Source organism: Puccinia triticina, chromosome 5A (genome assembly GCF_026914185.1).
Source record: "Puccinia triticina chromosome 5A, complete sequence".
Lineage (NCBI taxonomy): Eukaryota > Fungi > Basidiomycota > Pucciniomycetes > Pucciniales > Pucciniaceae > Puccinia > Puccinia triticina.
The window spans coordinates 3,401,532-3,411,358 of NC_070562.1; the positions used below are offsets into that span (position 1 = coordinate 3,401,532).

General features: G+C 47.9%; 1 protein-coding gene across 1 annotated transcript; it reads right to left on the bottom strand.

Moving 5' to 3' along the window:
* Positions 1-7,848: 7,848 nt before the first annotated feature.
* PtA15_5A423 (uncharacterized protein) lies at positions 7,849-9,333 on the bottom strand (the record flags this gene model as incomplete). Its single annotated transcript, XM_053169183.1, has 5 exons — positions 7,849-8,095; positions 8,194-8,601; positions 8,672-8,803; positions 8,868-8,915; positions 8,984-9,333. 5 exons carry the CDS (start codon positions 9,331-9,333, stop codon positions 7,849-7,851), a joined length of 1,185 nt encoding a protein of 394 aa, XP_053020405.1.
* Positions 9,334-9,827: the final 494 nt, after the last annotated feature.

The following is a 9,827-nucleotide window of genomic DNA, read 5'->3' on the forward strand; positions in this document are numbered from 1 at the left end:
CTCTTGGTTACCAGCCATCAAGAGGTTTCTGTACTCCTCTTGACACCGATTTGTGCTGGCATCAAGAGGAGTGTGGACTCCTCCCAATGACCGGTCCATGAGCTGGTCACCGAGAGGAGTGAGAGGAGTGTGTAATGCTCTTGATGGCCGGTGTGGTGATTTATATAGGCAAGCACGGTAGAATGTCCATGCGGGGATAGCGCGGGCGGGAATGCACAAAGCCGCTCAGGCAGAATGCATTCCGGTGACATAAGCACTGAGGATGAGGTCAGGAAAGCACGCTAAGAAAGCTTAGGGAAAGTCACGCACAGACTGGAATGCATGGATTGCGGATCGCAGAATGTGAATCACCGATTTCGGATTGGGTATTCGGATTGGAGCGGGAAAAGACAGGGCTGGACTGCGGCAGTGTAAGACTCAAAAGTGGTTGTGAAACCCTTTTTGCTGAATGGAGAAGGGGATGATGGAGGTGCAAACTCTGCCCTTCTATACTATCAGATAACAAGACCCACCAAGCTAAGCTTGGCAAGTTTTAATCAAGTGATAGGTCTGGTCTAGTTCCAGATGAAGTTGTTCGATGACAGGTATGTGAGAGTTGAGAGGATTTATGATGATGGAAAGGGTGAAAGTTGACTTGATGTTTCCGGTGGGGGTTGAACACAGGTCCTTGAGAGGGTGATATAAGAAGTTGAGAAGAGTGTCTGGACTGAGAAGGGTATATGTCTTAGTTGGGAGTTGAACCAGGAACCAGGTAACTCGTGACAGGTGTGTGATATGCAACCAGTGATATGAGAGTATGAGAATATGAGAGTGAGCTCAGTGGTTATTGCAGATAAGAGGGATGATATGGTATGTTATAAAAGTGTAAGGGTGATGATAATGGCTAATGGGTGATATCTGTATAACTGGTGGGTACTGAACTGAGGGAAAAACAACTGGGGGGGAGAGAGCTCCTTATATAGACAAATGTGAGGGATTTTAGCTACAAGGGGGACCCTGGATGAGGGATTTTAGCTGGTGGGCTGCGTACAAGTGGTGTCAGAAGATACCAAATACAGGCAAAAAGTGGGGTGAGAAATGAAAGATGATGTCATACTAATGCAAGGAGTGCATAAACAAAGCGGGGAAATGTCAAATAAAGGGGTACTTCATGCAAGGGGTGCATGAGTGGTGTCAGACTAATGCAAGGAGTGCAGAAATGGGGTCAGAAGACTGCATGCGGCTGCAAGGGGTGCATAAATGAGGCGGGGACATGTCAAATACAGAAGAAATGGGGTTGGTCCCCTGCATAAGCAGTGGAGATAAGAGGGATAGAAAAGATTATGTGTTTGTCTGGGTCTGAGTATGTGTATACCTGGGAAAGGTGACTTGAGGGTTGTGACAGGTTGATGACTGGGGCTGGCCGTGTCCATGAGGGTCCAAGAGGGTGTAACTTCCAATCCAGCGGGGTTCCAGTGACGCTTCCAGTGGTGAATAAGGGTAAAATTGGCCGTAGAATCCATTTCTGAGGTTCATTTGGTAGTATCTTGAGGCGTATTGTGAGTAAATATGTAGTATAGAAAAAACTTTTGATTTTTCACTTTTCCGTCTACCACAGCGGGACTACACACGTGGACTGGTAGCAGCGGTGCGTCAGTGGGTGAGTCACAACAGCCAAAGCGGGTTCCACCAGCAGGTGGAGGCGGTGACAAGAAATTGACTGACAGGGGCTAGACAGAGGACGGTGGAAGTTCAAGCGTTGGAGAGGAGTGGAGTCTGGGAAAGTGACGAGCGGGATAGCGGGCGGAGCTGGAGGACTAGTGCGGGAAAGTGTCAGACGTGCGGGATTGGGTGGGAACGGCAATGTGCGTGGAGGGAAGGACAGGGAAAGGGGGATTCCTATCATCTTCTACGGGATACTCATCATTGTACTTACAACTACAAACGTACTAGAGTTATTAGAGGATTATTGGGATGTTATCTTTACTGGGAGAGTTACCTGTGGATTTTGTGCTTACAAAGTGCGAAGCTTCATTCACTTGCGGATTATTACGCCATAGATCAGGCTCAGTAGAGGAGCGCTGAAGGCTAGCGGAAAGTAGCAGTGCGGAGCCAAGTTACCAACAATCACACAGCCTGGACAATAATATTCTTGAAGGAGGCGGTCAGCGGACATTTCCACCAACTAACCAGCTTTTATTCTCACACCGGCACAAGGACCGGTCATCGAGAGGTTGTTATGTATGTACTGCGGTGGCCGGCTGTCCAAAGGCAAATCAGCCAGCCAGATGTGGCTGCAGCTGACGCTGCATTCTGATATACAGTGTCATGATGTCGCTGCAGCCTGCAGCAACAGCAAGATGCCCGCAGTGTTAGAACCCAATGGTTAAAGAACCCATTAGCAACAATGTAACCGCTGCGCTTCGCTAAAAAAAGCGGCCATTTAGCGCAGCGCAGCGGTCACACCGCTACTTCCTTGCTGCATTTAGCGGAAGCTGTCACAAAACCGCTACCGCTAGCGCTAATTTATAGCGGTCTACCGCTTTCATTTGAGAGGCGTCAGCTTTAGCGCAGCGGAAAATATGGCGCTAAAGCTGCGAAATAGCGCAGCGCAGCGCAAAAAAGCTTCAAGGCCGCTTACGGAAAGCTAACCGCTGCGGCCACCGCTAAAAGCTGCGCACTTGCCGCCGGCTGCAACAAGCTTGACCACCAGCCCAGCCGTGGGTCGCATGTCAGAGGCACCAGGTCCGCGAGAATCTCTCTCCACCAGTCTCGACGCTCATCGACATCATGGTTCGGTCCCAATCTGTCATACCAGCGGAATCCGATATCAATCACCCGTCTACCCCGCCTGATACCGGAAATGGAAATCATCCACCTCCATCTCATCGCCGGGAGTCCAGTCGTGTTCGTACTCCAAGCCACCGGCCAGGCTTCATACCGATCCAAGGCGACTCTCGCCGGTCGCTAGTCCCTGAAAGTCCAGCTCCCGCCAACACTGAACGGCGCCGTGTTCCAAAGAACAACAAAAAAATAGTTACCATTCATTCAGAAGACGAAGACGAAGGTGAACCACACCCGACTGGCCAAGACACCACCCCAACGAATCCTTTTTCCGGAACTAAACAGGTCGACGTTCGTACTGGGGCTCAAGTCACTGTTGATACAGCTCAAGATTCTGATGCGGAAAACAAGAAGTGCAGTGATGCGAATAAGAAGAAAAAGGAATCAAATAAAGACAAGGATGGGTTTGATCATGCGCGACTTTATTTTTATCCACCCGGTGGTGGTCCAAAGCAGGTAAGTCATATAATCATATATTCTAAAATAATTTACATTGAATCCATCCCAATCCAACTGTGCCAACCTTACAGGATCCTACAGACACTGCGTGGGCGTGCCGATGGTGTCCGAATGAATTCAAAACTTCCGGGGGATCGTACTACAATCTCAAGTCGCATCGGGATGGCGCACAGTTAAAGGGCTCCTCACTTCGATCGGCATGCCCAGGTCGCGCCAACGCCATCAAGGCTGGAGCTCACCTTCCTCCCACTGCAGCGGAGCAGTCAAAGGTTTCAAACAATAATAACGGCAAGGGTACCCTAATTGCATACGTAACAAAGTCCCGGTTCAATAATCAAACTCTGAACAAGCTGCTTGTCCTCTGGCTCATCCGACACTCTTTGCCCTGGTTACGAGTCGAGGACTTTCTTCTACGGGTCTCATTTGACTACACTCTTCCAAACGCCGATTTAAATTCTCGGGTTTGGGCCGCCTCACATGCTCATCAACTTTACCTCGAACAGCAAAGCCAGGTTCTCAAAGCGATTAGGGTGGGTTAATTTACAAACGAGGCCAAAACATCTTCAAAGCTGATAAATCGATATCACTTCTGATTCTGTTTAGGCTTCTGACTCAAAGGTATCACTCGTGTCAGATGTATGGACCACCAAGGGAAGCCACAAAGCTTTCCTTGGTATGGCTTGCTGTTACATTACCCCAGAGTGGAAGTATGTGTGCCAACACCTTGCCATTAAGTATGTCTCGTGGCATCACAATGGCGAGTACCTTGCAGTACCATTTGCCAATGTATTGGTGAAGCATGGCCTCCATAAAAAGATAAGTCTTTTTATTGCTTCTCCCTTTTTTCCTCGGTTTTGCACAACACTTACTTTTTCGCACAAATATTCACATCCTTGCCCAGACAACCGATTCCGGCAGTAATAATTTTACAATGGCCAGAGGAGTTGCCTCAATCTTTCGTCGGGTCGATGCTACCGATTGGGACGTTCAATCAAATCACCATCGGTGTACTTGTCATGTCATCGCTCTTATTTTGGGAGTGGGTCTGAAGGCTTTGAACCTATCAAAGACCATTGTTCGCCCCGAGAAAGCGGACAAATACTTTCCGAAGCTTAGCACAATCATCGAGGTATCAGTCGAGGATTCATCCGGTGAAGACATCGAGTTAGTTGAGCCTGCGCCAGCTATAGCTGAACAGGAGGTTGATCCAGACGACGCCAAAAAAAAATCAAATTGTAAAGAGCCCGGCTGGGAGTCGGGTGATGACAATACTGACAAGGAAGCAGACGAGGACGTGGAACCAACAGGTATTGCTTTCACATTGAAAAAGGTTTGTAACTCTCCAATCCATACACACATGAAAGCAATGCTGACAGAGCTACCATTGTACCGGAAAAACGAGCAGATCGATTATATTTGCCGACAGATTGCATCCTCGCCGCAAAAGCAAGCCGAGTATCGGCTTTGGGCCAACAAACTCAACTACAAAGGACCAGGTATCATCGCAGGCTATGGGATCAGATGGAATATTGCATACGAGAGCAGAAGCCGGGCTTACGACGCACGCAAGGTCATTAATCAGCTCCTTGATAACGAGTCCGACCGACACACTGGGCGAGCTGCAGAAGGTCACTATTTCAAGGCGTATGAGCTATCAAAGACCGAATGGAAAGATGTCAATGATTTAAACCAGGTCCTCAAGGTAATGATTTTTTTGGGCTTTGTTGCGGTCAAGAATAACAGTGGTTCATATCTTTATATTTTTTATCCTAGGAATTTTTGGACATGACGAAGCAAATGGAAGGAGATGGGCCCAAGCTTGCGATGGTCTTGTATGAATACGTGCGGATGCTCGACTCTCTCAAAAAGAAGAAAGAAGCTGCAAATTTGACTGTCTTGGAGCCTATGTTTGAACCGATGATCACAATCACCCAGAAGTATGTCAACCTAGCCCTCAAATGTGAGGCCGTTATCCTTGCCACCTTTCTTCATCCAGCGTGGCGAATGATGTTATTTAATAAGCGATTCAACTCTCAAGTCCGACGGATCACCCAGTTGATCCAATCAATATTTGAAGATCGAGAATCCCACCTCAAGTCGCTTCAGCCGGACCCATCTCCAAAGGATTCACAATCACAAACTCAAGAAACTAGCTCGTCCGAATCAGAATCTGATGGCGAAGATTTCAACTTCTACCCAAAAAACGCCGAGTCTGTTGAAGCCAACACGGAAATACAGCGCTACATTAATGGAGCGTTTCCTATGGATAAAAAGGATTGTGTATTGAGCTGGTGGAAGGTGATTTTGATTTTTTATTTATTTATCCAACTTGCTGCACATTCTAACTGTTTCTTTATTTCTCCAATCAAACATAGGTACATTGCAAAGATTTCCCAACCTTGGCGTCGTTGGCCAGGGACTATCTAGCATGTGCAGCCAGCTCAGCCACAGTCGAGCGGACTTTCTCCGCAGCAGCCAAAGTTTGCGAACCAGGTAGGTCCGCACTGGCAATACGAACAATCGAACGCTGTATCAGCAGCCATATGTGGTTACGGAACGAAGTCAGACTTGAAGGAATATTCTCAGATTGTCAAAAGGTAATTGACGATGCAAGGAGGAACCCAAAGTTTGACAGGTACAAAATCAAACCAAAACCTAAACAAACCAACAAACAAAAATGCTAGCCTTTTCTTTCCCTTGACTGATTTCTCTTCATGCTCTAAATAAACCCCCCCCCCCCCCCAAAAAAATTGGTATCTTTTTTCTTGTTATCCTCAATATTTTCCTCTTTATTTCCCTAAGTTTTTTTTCCCCCTGTGTATGTAGAATAGCGGTTTTTGACCGCTGCGCTACCGCTAAAATTAGCGGAAAAGCGCTGCGCTACCACTAATTATTAGCGGTATGCCGCTACATGGCCGCTAATTTTAGCGCGCTAAAATACAATTTTTTTCTTAGGGATTTTGTTTAGCGAAAGCGCTAGCGGTCTGACCGCTACCATTTAGCGCAGCGCAGCGGTGCAGAAAACCGCTGCGCTAACCCGCTGCGCTGCGCTTTTTGAAGCTTAGCTGTTACAACGTTGCCATTAGTAATTGACTCATGTACATGATTTCATGAGTTCAATTCCCTGTCATTACAATCATAATTTACCTTTCATTTCTATGTACAATGATGATGGATCAAACCATTGTTAGAATTATGCCCCATGCCCAGAAGAGGGCTTATTTCCTTTTGTTCATTTTCTTTCCATCAGGGCCCCTCAGACACCTAGACCCCTTTTTAGGCCCCTTTTCCCACATGCATTTCTTCTCTTCCCACATGAAATACATACTGCACTCAGTTCCGAGCTCATAGTAGTCAGACTTGCTCCTCTGGAGACTTCTGATCCAACCAGAAGGAAGCCCTTCTGGTTGCAATAGGACCTCTGTGACCAGAAGGAAGCCCTTCTGGTTGCAATAGGACCTCTGTGACCAGAAGGAAGCCCTTCTGGTTGCAATAGGACCTTCACAACCAGAAGGAAGCCCTTCTGGTTGCAATAGGACCTTTGCAACCAGAAGGAAGCCCTTGTGGTTGCAATATGACCTCTGCAACCAGAAGGAAGCTCTTCAGGTTGCAATAGGACCTCTGCAACCAGAAGGAAGCTCTTCAGGTTGCAATAGGACCTCTGCGACCAGGTGATTTCCTTCTGGTCTCTGAGGTAACCTCTGTGACCTGAAGGTTACCTGCTGGTCACACTCTGAGGTTATTTAACCTCTGTAACCAGGATGATTTCATCTTGGTCACCAAGGTTTTATAACCTTTGTGACCAGGATAATCACCTCGTGGTCAACAAGGATTTTCAATCTCTGCTACCAGGAGGATTTTTTCCTTATGGTTGTCAAGATACAGCCCTGGCAACTGGAAGGAATCCCTCCTGGTCAAACAGGTTGTATATCCTTGGCAACCAGGTGGGTTTCTCTTGCTTACAAGGCTGTAAAGCCTTGGCAACTGGAAGGGATCAGGCGTTCCAATCAAAGCAGTGGGCAGGTGTGGGCAGAGGTGGATTGAATTACCCAGGTACCAGCCAGCTTTTCCCCAGAATCTCAGGCATCTGCATCCACACCCCTGCTGGCAGGACCCATCAGCCATGATAGCAGGTACCTGCAACAGGTCTGCCAGGGTCATCTCTAGTTGGGATGACCAGTGTATAACTTAAAAGTGGTTGTGGAACCCTTTTGTGGAATGATGAAAGACTCTGCCCTTCTGGCTATCAGCTAACAAGACCCACAAATATGCTTGGCAATTTTCACTTCCCACTTACTGACTTGAGAGGATGGGCTTCACCATCTCAAAAGGAATTTAGTGAAGGCCTGTACCCACGGCCTGTCCCATGCTTCTGAAGTTCAACTTCAATTTATGAGTTCAACATTACTCAGGATTGCTAACATTTGGAATCAAATTCCATTAATCCAAAACAGAAAGATTGTTATTGAAAGAACTTTGAGCCAGAGAGGATGTCTGCTAAACTCATCTTATTTACGAAGTCGGTCGCTCAATCTGCATCATTCATCAAGGTGGACATAAGCAACATCAGGTGGCTTTAGTGGTCGAAACCTTTGCGGAAAGATGTCGATAGTAAGAAGAAAGATGGGCTTTGAGGACCGAGAGATTGAAGCCGAGGGAATGCCGGAGATCGAGCCCGAAAAGCTTGTACAGTTGTCCATCTTGGTCAACATTTTCTCCCGGCAAGTGTAGCTGATTCCCCGCTGGTTTCTTTGGTTGGGTTGAACGTGATTTGTTAGCCTTCAGATCATCGATTGATCGAATCTTTTCCTCGCTATTGGTAAAACAAAAAGAGTGGGTTTTGTCATGCATGAGTTTTTGGTATTGATTGAGTGGAGATTGGGGCGGGTTTTGCAGGGGAGTAGACTTAACAAAAGGGACAAGATATCCGAAGGAGCCAAGTCGAACTTGGCGTTTCCCCAGACCCCAGCAGCAGGGATTTGGAGGGCGAAGGAATTGAGTTGAGTGTTTTCCAGGGGGCGATCGCGGCTATCGGCGGACACACAGAACTTCAGCCAGAGGGAGCGTTGGTGATATGATTGGCTCTGGCTGTCGAGGGGCTGAGAGAGTCGGAGCAGACGACTGGTGGGTATCGAGTCTAGGATCGAGAATTGGAATATCCTTTTGATCGGATAGATCAGATCTAATGCACCGATCGAGTAGAAGTTCAGTGGGACTGAATCCAACAGCGCCTGGCTGGATGGCTTGTTTTTTCTTGCAGAAACGAGCTTTTTGAGTTGGCTGAGATGTGTCTTCTTGATCGTGATCCGCTTGATGGTACTAGAATTGACGGCAATCTGTGTAAGAATGGTGCCGAATGGACAGAAGATGATCTAGGAAGATACTCAACTGGCTCAAAGTGAACAAGAACTTGACCGATTTTACGAATGAGAGGGTGATTAAGCTGATCGAGATAAACATTCGCGTGGATTGGTCCCAGAGCTTGAGCTCGAAATCGAGCCAATCACTCTTTGGATCGGACCTGAAATATGAGAAGTAAACACGTCAGTCCGTTTTTGAGCTTTATGTGCGCCTGAGACACCTACCATACTGGACCAGCTCCATGATGGCGAATCTGATTGGCGACCAAACCACTACATAGTCATACGGAAAGAATAAGCAAGATGATGGTTTCAGCTTGGATGTATATGTCCCTACATACCTGGTTATCAATAAACCAATGATGCTGATTCCGATCCGATTGGGTGAGCCTGAGAAGTCATCCCTGATGTTAGCCTCATAGATGATAGCTTGGTCATCGAGCTCCTTCTGTCGGTTGTTGACGATCCTCGGCTGGGACGGCAAGGGTGATGGCAAGGGTGCTTGGTTCTTCTCCAGCTCTTTCAGCCACTTCGGGATCGTGGTCCGAGCTGGATAGCCGCCGGGTGCGGCTGAGTATGACTGGTAGTGGTTCAGTTTCTGACAACAAGCTCGGTCGAAAGTCCTCCGCAATCTGCTTGTGCCGTTCCATGTCCCTCTCGATGAACCCCGCGAGGATAGTCCTGCAAACATGTTGGTTCCCGCTTGGTTTGTTTTTCCGGCCCTTCTCCTTGTGCACTGAGTCTCAACCTCACTTCATGTGATGGCCCAACCTATCCGGCTTGTTTCGGCCACTGGCGGCGGCGGTGGCGGATCGGAACTTGAATCCGGGCGGGCGGTCACGGTCGGTGAGGATGCCCCCGGGATCCCCCGATCACGGCCCGCGGGCACGGTCGATTCCAGCTGCGCAAAGGTTTAGCCGCAGCCGTCCAAAGTTTGGCAATAGCAAGCCTTAAAACGCTGCTGTATAAAACCGTTGGGCAAGCCATCATCACCCTGCACATCCCAAGCTGAACAAAGCCTCCCAGTGAGAGCAGGCGAGAGCCCCGAAGGCTCTCTGTCTCACAGAGAGTCAGAGGCTTTTTTACCTGCAAAAACCTGTGTTTGGCCTGAGAGCCTGAGAGCAACGCTGAAGCCGCTGCCCTAGATGCATTTGCAGCAGCTAGTAACTGTCTTAAAAAAGTGCT